The sequence below is a fragment of the Calidris pugnax genome, unplaced genomic scaffold, assembly GCF_001431845.1.
Source record: "Calidris pugnax isolate Ruff unplaced genomic scaffold, ASM143184v1 scaffold162, whole genome shotgun sequence".
NCBI classification, from domain to species: Eukaryota; Metazoa; Chordata; class Aves; order Charadriiformes; family Scolopacidae; genus Calidris; species Calidris pugnax.
The window spans coordinates 606,971-628,024 of record NW_015090900.1 but is presented as its reverse complement, the minus strand read 5'-3'; the positions used below and the strand labels follow the sequence as shown (position 1 = coordinate 628,024).

The 21,054-nt window shown below is 45.2% G+C and overlaps 4 protein-coding genes across 9 annotated transcripts in view; 2 read left to right on the top strand and 2 right to left on the bottom strand.

Annotated features, from left to right (window-relative positions):
* The window catches only part of TMEM57 (transmembrane protein 57), a 29,348-nt gene extending 25,741 nt beyond the window's left edge, over positions 1 to 3,607 (bottom strand). The window contains exon 1 of the mRNA XM_014948601.1: positions 3,335 to 3,607. Within this exon, the coding sequence (XP_014804087.1) occupies positions 3,335 to 3,414 (80 nt within the window). The 5' untranslated portion in view covers positions 3,415 to 3,607. The remainder of the gene's footprint in view (positions 1 to 3,334) is intronic.
* A 1,871-nt stretch (positions 3,608 to 5,478) lies between these two features.
* On the top strand, positions 5,479 to 16,141 carry RHCE (Rh blood group, CcEe antigens). Of its 4 annotated transcripts, none has more exons than XM_014948707.1 (11): positions 5,479 to 5,521; positions 7,011 to 7,046; positions 8,294 to 8,480; positions 8,707 to 8,857; positions 9,527 to 9,668; positions 11,152 to 11,312; positions 11,612 to 11,749; positions 12,369 to 12,499; positions 13,457 to 13,536; positions 14,669 to 14,742; positions 15,260 to 16,141. In XM_014948707.1, the coding sequence occupies exons 1-11, from the start codon at positions 5,494 to 5,496 to the stop codon at positions 15,284 to 15,286; spliced, it is 1,155 nt and encodes a 384-aa protein (XP_014804193.1). In that variant the 5' UTR covers positions 5,479 to 5,493; the 3' UTR covers positions 15,287 to 16,141. The 4 variants fall into 4 exon arrangements, with proteins under 4 accessions (XP_014804193.1, XP_014804194.1, XP_014804191.1 ...); XM_014948708.1 differs by lacking the exon at positions 5,479 to 5,521 and adding an exon at positions 6,693 to 6,725; XM_014948709.1 differs by lacking the exon at positions 5,479 to 5,521 and adding an exon at positions 6,858 to 6,875.
* A 258-nt stretch (positions 16,142 to 16,399) lies between these two features.
* On the bottom strand, positions 16,400 to 20,575 carry TMEM50A (transmembrane protein 50A). 3 transcript variants are annotated; one of them, XM_014948710.1, is made up of 7 exons: positions 20,453 to 20,575; positions 19,968 to 20,071; positions 19,470 to 19,582; positions 19,015 to 19,082; positions 18,736 to 18,828; positions 17,154 to 17,214; positions 16,400 to 16,875 (listed from the first exon to the last, which is right to left on the bottom strand). In XM_014948710.1, the coding sequence occupies exons 2-7, from the start codon at positions 20,058 to 20,060 to the stop codon at positions 16,830 to 16,832; spliced, it is 474 nt and encodes a 157-aa protein (XP_014804196.1). In that variant the 5' UTR covers positions 20,061 to 20,071; positions 20,453 to 20,575; the 3' UTR covers positions 16,400 to 16,829. The 3 variants fall into 3 exon arrangements, with proteins under 3 accessions (XP_014804196.1, XP_014804198.1, XP_014804197.1); XM_014948712.1 differs by having other exon boundaries at positions 16,690 to 16,875; positions 20,482 to 20,516; XM_014948711.1 differs by lacking the exon at positions 20,453 to 20,575 and adding an exon at positions 20,180 to 20,410 and having other exon boundaries at positions 16,690 to 16,875.
* A 123-nt stretch (positions 20,576 to 20,698) lies between these two features.
* Positions 20,699 to 21,054, top strand: part of RSRP1 (arginine/serine-rich protein 1) — a 5,307-nt gene continuing 4,951 nt past the window's right edge. The window contains exon 1 of the mRNA XM_014948695.1: positions 20,699 to 20,917. Within this exon, the coding sequence (XP_014804181.1) occupies positions 20,829 to 20,917 (89 nt within the window). The 5' untranslated portion in view covers positions 20,699 to 20,828. The remainder of the gene's footprint in view (positions 20,918 to 21,054) is intronic.

Below are 21,054 nucleotides of genomic sequence, written 5' to 3'. Positions count from 1 at the left end.
AAAAGGCGATATATATATATATATAGGGCTAAAAAAACCCAGCCTAGTACTAAAGGAACACACAAAGGGCCACTGTCGGGGAATCCACCACCCGTAGCACAAGTCAGCTGATGTGGAAATTAAGCCAACAACATCTGGAATTCATCTCGAAACGTAACCAGCTACAAAATTGGTAGCGAGTGCCAATATGACTCAGTAGAGCCAAAACAAGCAGTATCAGCAATAAAGCTGAAGGATTTTTTAAATAGATCAAGGATGAAGACTGGGAAGACTTAGAAACAAGCAGTAACAAGTAAACTTTAATTGCTTAACTGATGACAAGCTGCAATGAATACTTTAATTAACGATTAAGGTTTTAATGCATGCAGGGTGTCAAAGGTGTAAGATGTTAATCACTCAAGCATCGTACAACAATGGCAACGGGTAGCTTCAAAAGTGAAAAGGCAGTTTTGAACATACACTGTGGAAATAACACGAGATCTCACCATTCCTGCAATTAGTTTGTTGGTTTTGGAGATCTGTTGAAAGCACTGTCGTGTTTTAATTGTAATAATGTTCTTCCCACAGATTCTGTAATACTCCTAAATAACACGAGTCTTTATCCTGCTTGTATACCATTCGAGATTGGGATTTACCAGGGGTTTTCAGGTGGCAATATTCCCTTCAAGCTGTGACACTGCACCAAGGCATCCTTGGCAGAACTCAGGAGCGCTTATACACAGCCTGGGGGGGGGCTGCCAGCTGTAGATGGGGAGGAAAACCAAACTGAAAGGGGAAAAATAAAAAAGGAGGAAAAAAGGCAGAAAGCAGAACAAAGGGAAAACAAGAGAATGGAAAAAGCAGTTTAAAGAGAAGAGCTGGGAGGGCAGCTGTTGCAAATTCGGTGGGGAAAGAGGTGTTGGAGGGGAAGATTGGTGAGGAAGAACTTTGGAAGTGTTTATGAAGGGCTGAGGCCAAACAGCCCATTTAATTTAGGTAGTGAACATTGGGGAAAGTACTTTAAAGAACTACAGCTGTAAAATTTCAGATAAGAAAGGTTGTAAGCTCTTAGATAGACTTGTTGAAAAGGATACTGCAGAAGTTGGCAAAAAGAAAAACATTCAGGAAGACAGAATATTCACATTTTTCAATGCAAGTCAGGATTCTACATTTCTAACTCTCTTCTGTGACTAGAAATTATTCTTCTATTACTTCTTATAACCTGCTTCAGATTTACACATGTAGAGAATCCTGCCCCCAGAGTATTACTTCAGGACAAATCTTTTATTGCTTCACCTGCTCCAAAACTCCTCAGCTTTGTGGTTCCCCACTAGGCTCATGTGCATCTCCCAGTGAGAGCTGTGCCCAGCTCGGTACTGAGCTACTGGAGAGGGACCAAGGGCAGGAAGATTGATCTTAATTCAAAAAGCAAACAAAAATCCTACAAGAGTTAAGCACCCCAATCACCCTGGCTGCTTTGTTTATAACACTGTGATGCTACCTCCTGATAACCGTATTTACTGGGTTTGTGGAAGCTGATGGTGACAATTAAGATAAGCTGAGTAAATAACTATAGTTATCCCAAGAATTTAGAAATCTATAGTTAGATGGGAAACTACCTTCTCATATGAAAAAGGAGAAGAAGAAGAGTAAGTAAAAAAAAAAAAAAAACAACTGAAAGAGCCATAATCCATGTAGAAGTACCTCTCTTGGGTTAGTTTTTGAAAGAGACAAGCCTTCACACTAGTTTCTCTTTTCTTTCTGTGGGACAATACTTTGAAGTCTCTGACTACTTCTGTTTATCGAAATGCCATGTGAAAAACAAGATAAAAATCCCATTTCTGAACTAAAGCATTCCAGGAGAAGTTAGTACAAGAAGACAGATGTCTCTATTAGCTATACACACAACTAGTGCAGCTCTATATGCTGAACACACTCATCCTGGGGTGTTCTCATCTCCTTTTGGTTTTCCCTCCTGCTCTCACCACACTTTTCCAGCCAGTCACCACACAAAGATAACGGAGAGTATATGATTTTGAATGACTTTGGAAAAACTCAATAATTATCTAAGGAATTGCTTACATTTGAATTATTTTCCTAAGACTAGTCATCTTAAATATTAACTTCTAAGAAATAGATGGTTTTTCTTTAACACTCCAAACACCATCTTCTCAAAACCTGGGAATCTAAAGCAACAAGATGCCCTCTACGCTCCCGTGGAGATTTGCTACAAGAAAGGATAAAGCAGTCCATCGTGACAATTTTCTCCCAGTCAGAGCTCACTACGAACTGTTTCCCTCACACAGAGCTCACATCTGCACTGTGCAAGTTTGCTCGAGTTTCCAGCCGCTGCATATATAAACCACAACCGAACTAGAAACAGAAATGGGACATAATGCTCACTGTAACTTTCCAAAGCCAGCTTTCCAGCCTCTACTGAAACAAACTCTTCTTCATTCAGGAATACATAATTATTGTAGTTCACATAAAACTTGGCATACTTAGATACTCAGCAAGGCAGAGCTGTAAAATCCTCTTTAAAATACGCTCACAACAAGCAGATGCTTCGGAGCCTGCATTTTTGGTGTGTTCTGCACATAAACACCTGGAAAGCATGCTTTTATTCCGAGACAGTGGTGAGCTACATCCCGTGCCCGAGATGGTGAATCTCATTTCACTACGGTTCCCCTTCTCGTTCTGCAGGTCGGAGAGGAGCCAGACACCCACCGTGTTCCCACCACAAGGCCATCCATCCCTGCTCCAGGTGTTCCCCACACGTTTTCTCCCTCACATCCCTCCCTGTTGCCCCCCATCCCTCTCTCCCACATCCCTCCCTGTTGCCCCCCATCCCTCTCTCCCGCTTCCCCTTTGGAGGCCACAAGAGACACCTTTCCCCACCACGCGAAAACCGGGTTGGGGGGAGGCAGCCCCGCCTGCCCTTGGCGAACCTTTAGGTGTGAAAGGTGGGGAACCACCCGCCCCCCGAAAAATGGGGGTAGTGGGGGTGGGAAGGGGGGACACAGGGCAGGGAGGCCTCCCCCCCGCCGGTTCCTCCCGGCAGCAGCGCTGACAGGACCTTGGCCAGCAGCTCCCCCCCTACCGAGGCCCCGGCCCCGAGGCCCGGCGAAGGGGTCGGTGCGGCCTAGCGGCGGCGAGACCAGGCGGCGGGGCGGGGCAGCGCCTGAGGGGACACGGGCCGCCATGTCGCGGCCCCACTGACGGTGGGGGGGGGAGGCGGGAACCCGCTGAGGGAACGCTGTGGGGGGGAAGGTGGGACGCGGGGAGCGGGGCGGCGGCGCGTTCCCCTCAACACCCCCCCCTTCCCACTCCCCGCCGGCCATTTCCCGCTCGGTACCTGCCGTAGATGCCCTCGGTGATGCGGTTCCGCTTGAGCGGCCGCCGCAGTTTGCTGCAGTCCGCGCTCCGCCGCTTCATCCTCCCGGCCGCCTCCGCTCCGGCCCTACCCGGCCTGGCCCCGCGCTGCCCCGGCCCGGCTCCACTCACGGCAGCACCATCCGCCCCCGCGGGAGGTTCCCTCGCGCGGGGCTTTTTTTTTAATTATTTTGAGGGGGATAATTTTTTTTTTTTTTTTTCCCCGGGAAACAAAGAAATAAAAATAATTCCTGGTCCGTCCCTCCCCGCCGCGTCCCCCCGCGCAGCCGCCGCGCAACGCCCCGCCTTCCCCGGCGCGGCCCAATCAAGCGGTTGATCCGACCTGAATGACGGCGCCTTCGGCCAATCGGCAGCGGGGAAAGGCAGACGGACGGCCGCAAAGGCCTATCGCTGCATCAGAAAGTTGGTCCCGCCCCGCGCTGCGGGATGGCCCGCCCACGCTCTTGATTGACGGCCAGAAGAACCCGTCACAGGGAAGGATTCGTGAATTGATGGCTTGTGAGCTAATCACTGTTCTTCTCCCGCCCACTGTCCTTCTGGGCTGGCTCCCGCCCCGCGTTGTGATGGACAGCTAGATTGCCCAATGGAACAGGCCAAGAGAAATAAAAGGACAGCTCAGCTATCCACTCGGAAACGGAAGAAGGAGGGCTCAATTTCCTCTGTCACCGTAGCGCTCCGGTACCGCCCCTCACGCTTGATTGACAACCTCGCCGACAAATAGCGTGTTGGAAAAGAGAAAGCTCAGTCTCCAGGTGCAAAGGTAGCAGGAGGCGACTCGTCGCGCCTTGTGCCCCCCCCCCACAGCGCGGCCCTATGGCGATTGCTCCCCCGAGGGGGGTAAAAAAACCCCCTCAGCGTGACTGACGGACTCCTCCAGCCAATAAAGGGCCCATACAGCTGAGTGACAAGCGATCCGCCCAATCGCGGGGCAGGAAGCGGAGGGGAGGCGGGGCGACTCGGCCTCTCTCTCCCCGATCGGCCCAAAGACGGACACTGGCTGGAGATGGGCCAATTAGAGGCCGTGAGGGAAGCCAGCCTTCGGCCAATGGAAGGCTAGTCCCTAAGGGAGACCTGCTGGGAGGGGAGGGCGTTCAGCCAATGGGAGACGAGGGGCGGGGAGAGGCGGTCCCGCCGCCGCCACCGCCGCCCGGGGCTGCCTAGTCACGGCCGGGCACCGCCCCCTCCCGGTGGGGCCGCGGGTTCGAGGCCCGGGGCCGCGCTTTTGGGCCTCGTCACCTGGATAGCCGCTCGCCCCAATGGCCTGTAACCCCTTTTGGACTGTAGAAGCCGTGAGGAAACCAATGGTGGCCCCCGAGCCTGAGGGGAAGCCGCCAAGGCAGCCTGCCCGGCCCCGGCCCTGCTGCTCGCCCTTTGGCTGACTGGAGGGTGGTGGGGGCCGGGGGAGGCCGCACCTCTCCGTGATCCCTTGGCTTCTCCGGCCTCGCCCGGGGCCAGGATGGGTGCCACGGGCCTGCCTTGCCTCTCAGGGGGATAACGGGCCTCCCCGAGCAGGGGTCACCCCGAGCCTGAGGAGTCTGGGTGCCAGTATGCCCTTAAAATGGGCACAGAGGCTCATGGTCCCCTTGGCTGGGTTGATGGGGCTGTTTGGCTGGTAGCAGAGCTCTAATTTGAAAGTTTGGGAGGGAGTTTAAGCTGGAAGTCCGAGCATCAGTTGCTTAGTGTGGCATGTCATCCTGAGGGCAAAGCCCAGGTAAATTCCTAGCCTTTGGTGTGCTTCCCCTGGCTGTTAATGCCAACAGGGTATTTGGTAATGAGTGTCAAAAGGATTGCGTTCATTTGACCAGGGAAAAATGGTGGAGAGAGTTCTGGGCCATTGTTACCCTGACTATGAGTCCTAAAGGTTTGTCTTGCAGGAAACAGATGAAGGTTAATTAGATATATTGCATTTATAAACCACACAAAGGCTCTGCATCAGTTAGCTAAATCAATTTCTAAGTTGCTGTTTTAGCTGTTACCTTTTTCTTGTCTAGAGAAAGTTCACCAGGTGTTCTGGTTCTGGCTGAATTACCCTCATGATCACAGAATTCCCGTGAGAAGGAGCTGAATGTAGATCTTTCTGAAGTCAGGGCAGCACTCTGCACGTCTGGGAAAGTCCTTTGAATGTTATTTAGGAGTTTGGGCAATGAGGGTAAGGATGTTTAACTTGCTGTTTTATTAGGCCTAAGTAAACCTGGCAAAGCAATTTGATAACTGCATGTGAGGAAGGTGCAATTTATCACCACAAATGCAAACCTTTCACAGGTGGCTTGAAAACTACTGTTGTGCCATGTAGCCTGGGTTTGCAGGAGCAATGTCCTAAAAGATAAGTGAACAAATTTTTCTGCATATGATACATATTTCTGTCACCAGTAGGTGGCTTTCTACCCATTTCTATGCATTGTTACTACCTCAAACCCTGGCATGCAGGCACAGCACTCAGTTTGAAACGGCCTGAAAGTTGAAAGTCTGAGGCATAATTACAGTACTTTAATCTCCTGGACTGCCTGAACAAAGAAGGGCTCAGTTTACATCTCAGGGAATATTGAGAATGTAGTAATGTTCATGTTAAGGATTCATAAATTGTCCTCAACAACCATATAATCTTATCTAAGAAGTTATGATGCCTGTGCATAGGAATACACTGAACTTCTACCATATATTCTAGTATTAGTTTCCACCATGTAGTCCTGCTCCTGTGCCCAAAATGCTCACTTTCATGGTTCCTACTTTAAAAAAAAAAACCATCAATAAAAACCCCTTGTGCCTTATCAAAAGGCTCTGAACCCATAAGGCCTCATGGAAAGAACCAGGGGGGTGTAGGTCTGTGGTTTGGTTCTCAATTAAAAGCCTGCAGCTTCCAGGCCTGGAGATTACCAGGTTTTTCAGAGAGCTCACTGTACCTGTTTCCGTAGCCGTACTGTGAGCAATGGACTGACCTCACAAGTAGCATGGGAAATGCTGCATCGCCTCTGTGTGTCCAGAGATTCCTGGTTCTCTGGCGTTGGGTTGGGTTCATCACGTAGTGAGAAGGTTTGTCGTGGGACACGGGTGTAGAGCTGTTGCCTAACCAGCCTGAGGGTCGCATTGAGAATCTCAACGGGCTTGAGATTCCCCAGCTTTTACAAGAAAAGACTTGGGTCTAGGGAGGATAAGAGCAATGCAAATAAATAATGGTTTTGCATAAACTTCAACGTCCTACTTTTAGGAATCCCTGTTGTTCTTTACTTGCCATTTAGTTGATGTACCAGGCTCAACAGCAGCTGCATGGATGGGATCCTGGAGCATTACACTATTGACAGCTTGATATGTCAACGTTCATGAGTATTTTTGGAGTTCAGTCCATGTCAGTTGTGGTACGTTTGGGCTCCTGACATGGCACCGATAAGGAACTGTTCCTTGCTGACGCGTCTTGGGCTTTTTATCTGCCTGAGTTTTTATTCCTGCCCCCCAACACCTCCTTTTCTGTTGGCTTGAGGTCACTGGAACGTTTTTATAGAAAAAAAGTATTAATGTGTTTGTGCTTAATGTAGCCTAGTGCACGATGTCTTCTCACTACCGCAACTTCCGAAACAACGTGCCGTGGCTGATCTTTTTTCTGGAAGCTGTTTTCATTGTTCTTTTTTACTTTTTGTTCTCAGGTAATGATGCAAACGAATCACTCATCTCCTACCCAGGTAAGATTGGCAGCCTTGCTGTGAAAGGAAGGGTTAATGCGTGCTTTTATTTTGCAGTGCAGTAGAGATGGGATTCAGCAATGTTGTGTATTTGTTAGGGAGAAGCAGAAATGTTTCACAAGAAAGAAGTGAAAGAAGACATAAGTAGTACTAAATTGCGTTGCTGGTCTGTTCTCTGCTGCTTATTTGTGCTAATCTTGACTCTTCTGAAGGTCACAAACTTTTGAGGGCAGGCTCTCTGTAAAGTGCTGAACTCTGTGAGGTCTTGGCATGTGAAGATGTTGTGCTAAAAAGTAAGAATTCAGGATGGCAGTATTTTCCATTTGAAGGCTTGATGTAAATTTAAGTTAATACGGTGGAATTAAGGGTTTAAATATATTCTGGAGGTGGATTTTGTGCATTGATCAAAGGAATACATTAGCAGGTTATGCTACGGCCATAGTGGGCAACGTATTTCCAGTGTGGTGCAAATATGAGCTGATAAATCCTCATGACATTCTTGTGTTACCCTCCCTATTTTATAGCTCAAAAAATGAGATCTATTTATTGGCAGTTTGATATTTTGCTGTGTGTAGAGGCCAGCACAACCGTATGAGAATATGACTGTTAGCATGTCCCAGGGATTGATTCCAGCCCTAGAGATCCAAGAGATTTTATCTTGGACAGCCTCTACCTTTTCTGAAATGGGGCTGGAAACCATATTAAACTACTTCTGCCGCTATTTCTGTTCCTTCTCCCCAGATGAGGACATCATACAGGTTTCTCTTTGTAACTCATTTCTTCCCTAATACCTTTAAGGAATGAATCAGCACTAATTCACAGTAACTCCTCCTGAAAAGTCCAACTTGAGCTCTTTAAATTCATCTCAGGAAAAATGAATGTCCAAATTCCATTGCTAAACGTACTTTATTTCCGTCCTGCTTTTTGACCACTGAACCCTCATCCCATGGCATCCATTCTGATCACGTTGTAAAATTAAATTCAGGGTCAAGAGTGTTGTTTTTCTGACTACTTACAAGCTCTGGAATTCTTTACAAGTACTAAATAATAATGGCACCTGAATTTTTATCTGAACTCTCCTTAGTTAATTGCGATATTTTTAAATTTATTTTTAAATAATAATGGCACCTGAATTTTTATCTGAAGTCTCCTTAGTTAATTGTGATATTTTTAAAATTTATTTTTTAACCAGAAATCCAGTCTGCGTTAATAACGTCACTGCTGTCTTGGTCTTTTCTGTCATGCAGCTTTTCAAGATGTCAACCACATGGTACTTTTTGGATTTGGCTTTTTCCTGACATTTCTGAAAAGATACGGGTTTAGCAGCACTGGATTCAACCTCCTGATCATTGTACTTGGTGTCCAATGCTCCGCTCTGGTGGAAGGTTTATTGGATTTACTTTATGAAATGCCCCAGGAACATGGTATGACAAGGTAATTAGTTTGTGTTAGAATTGGAATAATTTAGAACTGCTGATTGCTCTTTGTGGAGATGAATGCCCTGTTATATGGACCTATTTGTAAATTAGCACGGTCATATTTGCAGACATTTTCTAAGGCTTTGGGCTTTTAAGTACATTAATTCTATCATGTCTGTCTCCATTGGTCCTGGTGTGGTCCTCACACAGGTTTATTTTTTATTTTCTTTCTTTTCTTGCAGAATAACAAAGGCCACTGTGAGTACGACTGCTGTGGTCATCTCTGCTGGAGCTGTCCTTGGGAAGACTAATCCTGTGCAATTAATTCTGATGACAGTTTTGGAGATAATATTTTTCTATATGAGCAAATGGACCAACAACAAATTACTACAGGTACTGTGGTAGGATTTCCAGGCGTGTGGGGGAAAACTGTGCTGGGACTTTGGAATGTTGCCTTTGGGTGGTTTGTTAGTGCTCTGCTGTGAGGAACATCAGTGTGTTGTATCTCATTGCAGTAAGATTGTGGCTATGTTTTCATTAAGAGATGAAATCTGACTTTGAGACTGTACTTAAGGACCTGGAACTCCAAGCCCTGCACACTCTATATTTATATAATTGACTATATCTATATTCTTGTGTTGAAAGGGTGGGCTGATCTGATGAATTGGGATGCAGTGCATTTGGCCTTGCCCTGAGCATCCCCAACCCATGAATGAAGGCTTTGACTTACATAAAGCACTAATTGCTTTTAAAATTTGCCCTCTCCCTGTGTCTGCTCAGTCTGGAAGATTTCCAGTGGGACTGGTAAACAGCCCAGTCTGCACAGCAGAGTCAGACCTGCATTTAACATACAATGTGAACATACCCCAAACTCTCCACATATAAATTGTGTGTTAATGAGCTACATTAAACTTGGATAAGTTAATCTCATGTCAGTAACTTGTACATAAACTGAGAGACCGAAAATAAATTGCATGTAGGGAAGTCACGTGAGCAACTGTATTAGGAACTGCATCCTGTGGGATGAAATAAACCACAGATTTGGTTCTTGTATTGATACAGCTTTCAGACAATAGCAGCATGATGCATGTTCACCTCTTTGGAGCCTACTTTGGCCTGGCAGTCTCCTCCTGCTTCTCCGAGCCATTGCCAAGGTCTGAGAAGAATGCAAGCACCCCAAAGTCGGATTTATTGTCAATGTTGGGTAAGGCATTCGCTTTAACATCTCAGGTGGATGAAAAGCTTGCAGTGAGAACATAAGGAATGTTTTTTTGGGGCTGGCCACAACACGCTGAAACTTTTGCATCCAAAGGGCAGGTCTGAATGTGGTTGAGCGTAGAAAACTGCTGTGGTTGGTGGTTTCTGACAATGAGCTGGTGATTCTTGGTGTGTTTCCTACCAGGAGTACAACGGTTGGGGGGGTTTGCTGTGCTCAATCTCAGCATAAAGGCTATGCCAGGTTAACCCATCCCTCCTCCAGCTAAGTTGTCCCCTTTGGGCTTGGATAGGCATATTGGTAAAGGACCCAGGCACCAAAGTTGAGGTCGTTACTTGTATTTCAGTAGCACTTGCAGTTCCCAGCTGGGGCCAAGGCTCAGTTTGGTTTTGCAAGGTGCTGTACGGAGATACGGAAAGGCAGTCCCTGCCTAGAGGCTATGCCAGGTTAACCCATCCCTCCTCCAGCTAAGTTGTCCCCTTTGGGCTTGGATAGGCATATTGGTAAAGGACCCAGGCACCCACATTGAGGTTGTTACTTGTATTTCAGTAGCACTTGCAGTTCCCAGCTGGGGCCAAGGCTCAGTTTGGTTTTGCAAGGTGCTGTACGGAGATACGGAAAGGCAGTCCCTGCCTAGAAATGTAAATAAAAAGATAAAAGCCTGACGAAGGAGAAATGTAAATAAAAAGATAAAAGCCTGACCCAGGGTGGGGAATGTGATACAGACAGGCACATGGGAAAGGACCTGAGTGATGATAGGCTGAAGGCATTGGGAGTTCCATTTTTTTTTCTTTAAAAAGCCTTGGGTTTCTTTATAGTGCTTTATACTACATGAACTGTTTTCTCTTCCTCCTTGGCTTGCTTTGATTTTCTCTTGCAGCTGGTTTTGAGCAGTTATTCCACAGTTACATGAAAAGGAGCAGTAGTTATGGCCAAGGAGCAAGCCCTTGGTACCTCTGCAGAACAGGCAGGATGCTGATTGTTTGGAAATCAACAGTGGAATTGTTCCCACTTGTATCTGAACCAGAGTTTGAGGGGGTGATAGGTAGGACATGGCTGATGTCACCCTACCTTCAGTCCTGCAAAGGACCAGCCAGAGCTGGTTTGTTTATATTTAGTGAAAAATTTTGCTGTAGATCCAAGGGCTGCCTGTGAGCGAAGAGGGTTCCTAAGTGGTTGCACAGCTTCATTAGCTCTCTGATTGCTGTCCCCAACTCTTGGGTTGGAAAAGGGGTCTTTTCTGTGGCAGAGCTGTGCTCTGGCTGTGTTTGATATTACAGTGGTATGTTTTTGGGAAGGTGTTGGTGCAGGAGGTAACGCTCAGGGCTGAATGCATTGAGATGTTATCCTTTATTTATGGTGTGGGAATTACAGCGAATGTGAAATGTGGGCAGGAGCCCTCCAGAGACAGCCAGGGATGGACTCACTGTTTTAGAGCAGGTAGTGATTGTTGCTTGTTTTTGTCTCCAAGGTACTCTCTTCCTCTGGGTGTTCTGGCCAAGCTTCAATTCTATACTAGTTGTGGACAAAAACTGGACATTGATCTACAACACCTACATTGCCCTTGCCGTGAGCGCTGTCACTGCCTTCACCTTGTCTGCTATGACCACAAAGGATGGAAAATTCAGAATGGTAAGACATGAGAGAAAATCACTGCATATAAGGTATTTTTCTGTTACTCTCAGTAATACACTGAAATGATAACAGCTATTAAGCAAAAGCAAGTCGAGGTTTTCAGCCTTACAATCCTTATTTGCCTCCCAAGCCAAAGCTGTAACTTAGAAATGATGTTCTCAGACTGTGATTTACAGTAGACAGAGGCCCAAATTCACCCAAAATCTGGGTGAGAAGAGCAATTTATGGTATTGGACTGCTCTAAGATAAGTGAGGACTGAATTCTCACTCCATGTTTTTGTCATTGTATTTTACAGGCTCATATCCACAGTGCTGTACTAGCTGGTGGGGTTGCTCTTGCTTATACAGACCTCAGAGTCCAATATCCTTGGATTGCAATGATTTTGGGTCTGCTTGCCAGCGTGATAGCCATATTAGGATCTTACTGCTTACAGGTAGTACTCAAAACCTGCCTTTGTTTCTTGTCTAAGCTGTATAAACTTCTCCAATGTAGGACAGAACCACAGAACGATATGGGGTTGGATATGGTTTGATTCTGTATTATCTGCTGTCGGTTCTGTATTGTCTGCTCTCTGGTCCTTACTTCTTGCATTAAAAACAGGTTAAATGCTCTGTGGCTTTGGCCAAAAATGACAACCAGAAGGAATCTCTAGCATAATGGCTGTTTCAAACACAATCCTGGTCTCCTGTTCAAAATGTCACGCTATTAATATTCAAAGGATCCTAGCTTGCACGTGCCAAGTTCCCTGGGTACAGAGTAAAGCTGGATAAAGTTAGAATATTTGGGACGTTTTTGTACTTATTTTTACTTTTGTGTTCTTTTGTCTAAGGAGGTGGGCTGAGGATCCTGTAAGGATCATTTTCAGAATCAGTAGGGTACCTGGAGGGAAGCTTCTCTTTCAAGGGGATTAAAGCTAGGAAACCTGAAGTCTTTTTGAGTGGAGTGCAGGATTGCAATTTGCAAGACCAAAGGTCATTTTCCAGCTCTGTGATAGACAATATGCTGTTACCAACTTGTGTTCTGTGTGTAATTAAACCTTTCCTTCTTCCCAGGGATGCTTGAATCCTCCTCTCAAGATTCATGATTCCTCTGGAGTTCATTTCACTTTTGGCCTCCCTGCTGCGCTTGGAACTCTTGCCTGGGTCATTCTCACAGCAATGGAAAGTGGAACTTATTTCCCAGGGTACATAAACTCTTGCTATTAATTGATAAGTAATGATTATTGTAGTACGCCTTGAGAAGAGTTCTCATACATACACAAGGTCTGAACATCATCACAGGTCAATCGTTTTAACCCAAGATAATCCAAGATAATCTCTGAAACCCAAAAAAGTCAGTAAAAAAGTCTTCCAGAATTGAGCAGACTTTGGATCAAAACTTTTGGTCCTGTTTTTTGTCTCCCTTTTTATTTGCTAATTATACAGCAGACATAGGAGATGGAGGCTGGGGATGGGCATCCTCCCAGGACTCAGTTTGTCTTTCGTGATGTGTTTTGAGGAGCTTTGTGTGCTCAGAGGGCAGAAAGCAGCATTTCCCTTCCAATGAGGCTTTAACTCTGAGTCAGGGGTGAGAATGCCAATTTGGACTAAAGCCAGGCTGGACACTGAACTGGAAAATATACTTCTGGAGGTACCTCGCAGAAGCTGAAGAGCTCAGTTAAGGATATTCTCCAAGGGTTGTTTTGATCTGGTGCTGGCATCTCATTTTTGCTAATCAAGCTCGTGTCCTGTCATACTAAGTTCTCAGTTTAGGCAGGAATGAACCACAGTGCAGCACGGGGGCCTTGCGCTTCTCATGTTCTTATTGAAATCAATTTAATGAAGTTTTAGTACCACAATGATGGTTCCTAAGGGCAAAATACATCCTCTGGAGTCTGTTTTAGGCTTCTGATAGGATCTCTTAAAACATCTAACTGCAGCTGCAGAGAGATTCGGGAATAACAGAATTTTTATGAGGTTTTTGGAGTCTGTTTTAGGCTTCTGATAGGATCTTTTAAAATATCTAACTGCAGCTGCAGAGAGGTTTGGGAATAACAGAATTTTTATGAGATGCAAAATGCCATGTAGATACAGATTCATTCACAGTCTTAATGCTAAATTCAACAACTGTAAAGAGGTGAACCCCCTGTTTTGTTTTTCAGTTGGGGTCATTTGATCATGTTCCGTGTTGGTGCCTTCTGCGCGACCATCAGCATCGCCTTGATAACGGGGCTTATTACAGGTCAGTAGTAAAAAAAAATGTTTCAGAAAGATCTTCCTCATTTCCTCGGGGTATGTCATCTTATTGCCCCTGCTGTCACGTCAGCGTGGCCCTCTGCAGAAAAGGACTGGTTTAACTGGGGCTCTGAAGTGTGTTCCTGTGGGTAAATTATTTGTAGGAGCTGTCATGGGAAACACGAACGCCGGGGACTCTTCAAAGCCAAAGGCTTTTGAAGAGGAGAAGTATTCAACAGAAATAAATAACCCAGTGGCACCATTCTTTCATCGGTGAAGTTTATTTTAACAGAGGCTTGACAGCTGCCTTCCAATTTCAGACAGGAGATGCGTAGGGATGAAAATAATTTTATGTTTGGGTATTGTCTTAGTGACAGAAAAATGCTCTCTAGAGCTTGTCACTTTTTAGGGCCATTGGTATAAATCTGCAGAGTTTCAGTAAGGGCAGTAGCTCGCTTGCATCAGCTGAGCACGAGGCCTTTGATCACCAGGGGTTTGGGATCATCGGGGCTCATGTGTTTCCCATGTGACGCTCCGGTTTATGGCTCGTGCTGGTTTTCTACAGCATAAAATAAAAGAGAAACGGCGGGTGAAAATTGCTGTGAAATACAAAAAATATCCTTTTAGAGTGTGCTTTAGTTGATCTGAAACCTTTGCTTTACCATAACTTTAATTAAGAAACGGAGCTAATCAAGCGGAAACCTTTGCTTTACCATAACTTTAATTAACAGAGCTAATCAAGCAGATTTTTAACAAATGTTTGGCTAAAATAATCAAACATTCAGTGTTTAACCAATTGTTCAAAAATGTAAGATGTTTCCACCTGAAACCCCAAGCTAACAGTGCTGATAATCCCAACTGCTTTAAATACACAGGCATTTTTTCATGCAAGAAGTTAATAGCTTTTGCTGCGTTTTAAAAATCCAGCAGGCTGTTTAATGGAGATTTACCTGGAGGAATTAATTTTTAATAACACAAGCATTGAGTCAAGGGGCTGTGCTGGAACATTTATTTCTGAATTTGTGTTTTGATCTGTGTTATATTTGGACGCGTGTTACTCGGAAACCTTCAGTTATACACAATCTTCCCCTTTCCCCAATGTATATATTCACACTGGATATTTGTGTTTTTACAAATAGGTTTAATCTTAAACCTCAAAGTGTTTAAGACTGCCCCTGTGTCAAAGTATTTTGAAGACCAGTTTTATTGGGAGGTAAGTTTCCACGTAAAATGAGCTGTGTGGGATTATCTATACCACTTCACTGACCTTGATGAAAAACTCTAGGTATTTGAAATTAAAATAAGAAGAGGATAATTTAATTTCACAGTACGTTTTAGATGCCCTGTTTGAAATGCATGAACTGCTCCTGTGGTTGATTCAAAGCCTGAAATTTATATAACTTTGAGTTTATAAATGTGGGTTATCGTCAGCGAGGACTGTCGGTGCCGCTGGTGGGCACGGGGCTAAATCTGAAATGATCTTGTTTGTTGGAACATGTAAATTTTGGTGCTCGGACACGCTCCGGGCTTCACACAGAGCCCCTGGGGAGACCTGAGCAGCGTCTGAGAGAGGGGTTTTTAGAAGCCAAATGGGTGGAATCCAAAGTGCTGAGTGTGACACTGCATCTGAGAAAAGAAATGGATGAAAATAAGCATCTCGTAAGATTTTCATTGGGTTTTTGTGATTTGATGCATCAAATGTTCTGATACGAGGATGTTTGTCTTCCCAGTTTCCCCACTTGGCTGTTGGATTTTGAGCAGAGGATCCCAGATGACAGATTTGACTGGAATAAGCTTTTCCCCGTTTGCCGCCAGAGAAAAGGAACCGCTGCGATGGGCCAAAGGGCACTTACGGGTCAGTTCTCAGGCTCCAAAAAAGCCACCCCAATGGACAAACACACAAAATTAGGAATGAACTGGTTTAGTTATTCCTGAAAGATACAGGGTGTAAACTTAAAGCCGCAAATTTACAATGCATTTAGCTTTTCTGCTCTCGTGGTCTTACCTTGCCTATTTTTGTAGGATACGTCCAAATAGTTGGCTGCATTCACTGCTGGAATGGCTTAGCAAGCAAAATGCTTGGAAACTTTAAACTATTTTCAGCTCCCAAGTTTAAAAGCCAAAAATATGTATTTTAAAGTAGAATTTTTCAAGGAGTAGGTACTCATTCTGATTAGTGAAGTATTAAAGTACTTGTTTTTAAGCTAAATGAATTCTGTTGAAGGCCTTGTTAAGGATTTGCTGAGTGAGCTGGATCAGGGCCAGCCTGAACTGAGTTATCCGACTGCTGAAAGAAAAATATCTAATTACTTGGTTGGAAGTTTGAACGGCAAGAAGTAAAATTGTTCTGCTTGTGGATGGTGCCCCTGAAATCGGTGGTATTACTTGTGTTTATTTGGCAGCAAAGCTCAGAGCAGCATCGTACTTTGAGATGTTTTACTGGGAGCCAGGGAGGGTTTTGGTGCCCGAGGTAGGGCCTGACAGGGCAGAGGATTCTGCACAAACCCATTTTTAAATGGATTGTGATCCGCAGCGTTTCTTCGTTTCAAAATAGTTGACATAGAAAAAAACTCTTCCAATAATGCTTACATAATAAAAAAAGTCTATATTTGGCTGGTTTTATTTATTCAGCATCTCTTCCAATAATGCTTACATAATAAAAAAAAAGTCTATATTTGGTTGGCTTTATTTATTCAGCAGGCTTACTTGCTTAAAAATGAAGTAATGAGGAAAAATGTACTTGAGCCTCTACAACATCAGCAAGTTGTTACTCATTCTTGCCAGAGAATAAATTCAATATTCAGGGAGGAAGGAAAAAAAATCCCAAAGCAGTGTTGTTCTATGTTATGCAAGAAAAGCCACACACCAGTAAGTTTTGAAATTGAAGAAATGGTTATATTATCCAGATATAGGAAATATTTAATAAATATATGTTAAAAAGTTGGTTTAAAGCATTTTTAGTAAGTCTTGGATTGTAAATACCATCATAGAAACAGCTGGTTAAATACATCCATTCTCCACTATCCTATTTACTTGTAGCAAACATCGTATCAGAAAAGCGACGTCTGTTGTTAATTGTAGCAATTGTACATCTGTCAAAAACACCACAAATTATATCGACATAACAAGAGTAAAAAAATGGAACAGAACAGAACCAGAATTTTTAGTGCTATGATTGAAAGTTTTCCTTGTTTTATCTTTAGACACAATTGAAGGTCGCTGTTTACAAAACGCTTTTACAAAATCTTGGGAGTGTGCAGTTAAAAAACCAGCGGGGCCAGGGCGCTTCCAGCGGCGCGTTCATTGCCACAAATCTTCCGTGCGACCAAATTTGAAGACCAGTCCCCTGTTTAAAAGAGAATAAAGGGACACGAGTATGTAAAGGAGCAAATCAAATGCCTGGGATTTTAAATACACAATGTCAGGGAGGAAGTTGGATTTATAAATCCAATTCCTGGTCCCGCAATAAAACCCATGCGGAGAGATCCCAGGAATCTATTGCCTTTTATTCCCCCATGTCTAGTTACAAAACAGGGCTTAAGAGAAAAACAGATTACTGCAAGTTTCAGATTTAATTGTTTTAAACCAATTAGGTAAGAATTGAACGTAGGAAGATAGTCTTACCCAAAAAAGATGAACGCGTTCTGGAAAAACACAGCTATTCCTGGGTATACTACTGGTTTTTCTAACAAAAGAAAGAATCTCCGTAAGTTTTTGAGAAGTGATTTTCAAGAATATCCCATCCCTGACATTTCAGAAACGCGAAGATGCACTATGTCAGCAAGGGTGACCAGTCTCACTTGATAACGAACACGTGGAGTCTGTGCCCTGGGAAGTAGTTCTAAGGAGCTGCATTTGACAGGGGGGTCCATTACAGAATCACAGAATCTTCTAGGTTGGAAGGGACCTTAAAGATCATCTTGTCCAACCGTCAACCTAACTGACAAAAATAGACACCCACACAACAGACAAGGATCATCACTAAACCAGACCTCCCAGCACCACATCAACCCGTCTTTTGAACACCTCCAGGGATGGGGCCTCCACCACCTCCCTGGGCAGCCCATTCCAATGGCTGAGAACCCTTTCAGTGAAAAAATTTTACAAAAAATTTTACAACGTAGGATTCCTGACCAGGTACAGGGTGAAGTGACAACAGACTCCTGGTGCTGGTGCTCCTGCACTACGAGAGTGCCACGGCCAGAATTCAGACAGCCCTAAGCACCTCAAAGGCCGCTTCTGTTCTCTACCACGATGGTCCCAGTGGCTCAGTGGTGTGACACACACCACAAGCATAAGCCTCACCCCACTGGAAAATTGTTCATGCAATGGCTTTTGTCCTCCCCCCGCCCCCAATCATTTAGTTTTCCACATAAAAGCAGCCTTTCCTGTTCTCTAACCAAAAATGTGCATCTCAAACGCAGTGCTCCTAAAGACTGTAATTATCACAGGGGATTGCACATCCTGTTTGGAATGTGTGTGTGTAAGTGTATATACCCATACAGTCATATATAATGACAATATACAAAATGGGGGTGCACAAGTGACACGACTACACACCTGATGCACCCAGGTTTTCCTGAAAACCCCCTGTGAATTGAGCGAGGCCAAGACTGACCAGAATGGAAATTACACAAAACCACCAATGTGCCGCCTGGTGTGAAATTCACTGCAGCTCCAGGCACAAGGAGCATCTTTATATTTATTTAAACAACCTTCCTTTTGAAAAACAGAGTAATTCACTGCAGTTTTCATGTCTTTCTCAAGACTTGCCTTCACAAAATGTGACTGTGGTACGCTTTAAATTATGAATTTAAACAGGCAATTTGAATTAATTCTTTCCCTTTTGCAAATTTAGCGGATACGCTTTGAGAGCAATTTGCACAAAATCACTAATTTTTATTTTGGGAATAAATGTTCACCCAGGGAATTATTCCCATATAACTGCAGCAGTTTAATTATATCAGTGCAGTTCCCAGGTGACCAGAACTTGTGTTTCTAACGAGGCTAATTGGAAATTTGTGACTCAGAAGTAGATTAAATCCACCCCAATAATAGTAGATAGTATGGGACAGTGGTGCAACCAAAATATTAAAACTGGCCCTGCCTAGAAACTGTGTAAAAGTAAGTTCTAAAATTCAACAGTCATTTAAAATACTTTAAGCTTTCAAAAGCGGATCAGGTCCCATTCCACGCTGTACCTTACCTTTAACAACGTAACCTCCAAAAAGGATCCACATGGAAGCAATCAGAGATCCAAAAGCCATCATAAACCCGATGAACAGCCAGATCCGAGCACCTGGAAAAGAGGGAGGCGTGTTTTGCATCCGAGCACGGACACGTGTGACTTTTCAGTGTGCTTTTGTTTCAGAGCACTCCCTGCCACACGCCAGAGCTTTGCACAGACACACAACGGGCACGTTGGAACTGTTCTTACATCCCTTCCAAGACTCCACAGATCTATTGCTACCCCCCAGCCCCCTACCTGTCTGGCCCAGGCAGCCTTCACTGTAACTGTCCCCCCGAACTTGTCCATTAGACACCGCGTTGATCCTGTAGGAGCAAAACAGGGTAAATACAGGTAAAGCAAGAAGTAAATGTTTACAAAACATTAACAGAAACTTCTCAGAAACCTACATAAAAAGGATGATCTTGTGTATCTTGCATTTTTTGGTATTTTTTTTTTTAAAGTGGACAAGACTAAAACTTAAAAAGCATTTCTCCAAAGACTAGTAAGACTTGGACCTGTATAACACACTTAATTTATTAAAAAATGATTCCTCACTCTGAGTATCAACAAATATAAGAAAGATACTAAAGATACTAGATAGTAACTTGATGTTATTCTTAGCTATCTTTCCATTTAAAGACTATGAATTCTTTTATTACTTGCATAAAATAAGTTCTAGGAGGATGTAGCTCACAAGAAATCACACTTACATTAGGAATGCAATCGTGGCTATAACCCCACAAGCATGATACGAATGGTTGAAATCCTCCACTTGAGGATATTTTACAGCTGCATCTATGATTATCCACCAACCTGTAAAAAACTATTACAAGAAAGAGCACAATCGCTTAAAATATGGACGTGAGCCTTTCAAGATTGCTCCAGAAAAAACAACTTTAATATACAAAATCATTCTTATGGTCTCCAACCGAGTCAACTGATAGCACAACTAGTTTTGCTACCGACATAGGAACAAGATTAAATGCAAAGGCAGAGATTTACCGGCTCCAATAGTTATTACATTGGTAAAAGCTGCAAAACCCAAGCAACACATGGATGCAAGCACACAGAACAGATTTTGTCGTTAACTCTGCTGCTACATACAAGGACAAAGTACCCATTTTGTGTCCAAACGATTAGTAATTTTTAGCTTGAGAGCTGACAACACCTAAAAAGCCCGAAAGCAGCCTAAGAGGAACCGTACGTACCAGCACTCCCGCAGCAACAGAAGCGATGGTGTTTCGTTTCTCTCCCCAGTCAACACACTCCGAGCACCTCAAGCTCTCCAGAAAACCTGACATTTTTCAGTGCTCTGAAGGCGAAGAGAAGAAAAAGAGACGTTTATTTTCCAAGAGGGAAAATAAAATTTTCCTCAGGGATGGAGGGCTGGCCGGCAGGTTAAAAACTCCTACAACACTACCTGAAAATCCCCGGGACGGGGCCCCTTCCTGAGGGAGGACCAGCCGGAGAGAGCCTGTCCCCCAACACCCCGGGGAGCTGAGGGGAAGACACCCCCGGTCAGCGCTCTCAGCGCTCGGGAGGGGGCCCACAGCCCTTCTGCTCCCTAGGCCGGGCACATCCGGCGGGGATACAGCCATCTAAGAGGAGAAAAAGGCACCGGCCGAGCCTCCCGTCCCGTCCCGTCCCGTCCCGTCAAGCGCCGCCGCCCGCTCCCCCCCCTCCCCGCGTTTACCTCAGGGCGGGGAACGACCGGCGACTCACCGGCGCGCGCAGCAGCCCCAACCCAGCCGCACTGCGCACGCGCGGCGCCCCGCCTCGGGGCGGCCCCAACGGCTCCTCCTGCGCATGCGCCACGAGGCGGGGCGGTGGGGGGGGGAGCGCTATGGCAGCCAGCGCGCACGCGCGGGTCAGGCGCCAGCCGCATGCGCAGTGCGCGCCGTTACGTAAGGGGAAGGGGTTTCTGGAAGGTTCTCGCCCGCCCTCAGTCGCTGCCCAGAGGCGGGAGCGGGAGGTGGCGGTTGTGAGCGCTGCGTTCTGCCGGAGCTCTTTGGCGGCTCGTTTTTTTTTTTCCCGACTGGAAAAAAGAACCTGGCCGGTTGGGGTTGGCTATGGGGGTGACTCAGGAAGCGGGGTTGTCTCCTCAGGCGTCTCCGCTGGAGCAGGATCCGTGCGGGGGAAGCCCGGCTGGCTGGGGACGGTGAGTCGGCGGGGGCAGCTCCTGGGAGCCGCTGGGTTATTCTAGCAAAAAGGGGTTGTTCTAGCAAAAAGCGGTTCTTCAGGGCGGTGGGAAGGGAGAGGCCGTTATTCGGCTTTCCTTGGTGTGCTGGGGCGGGG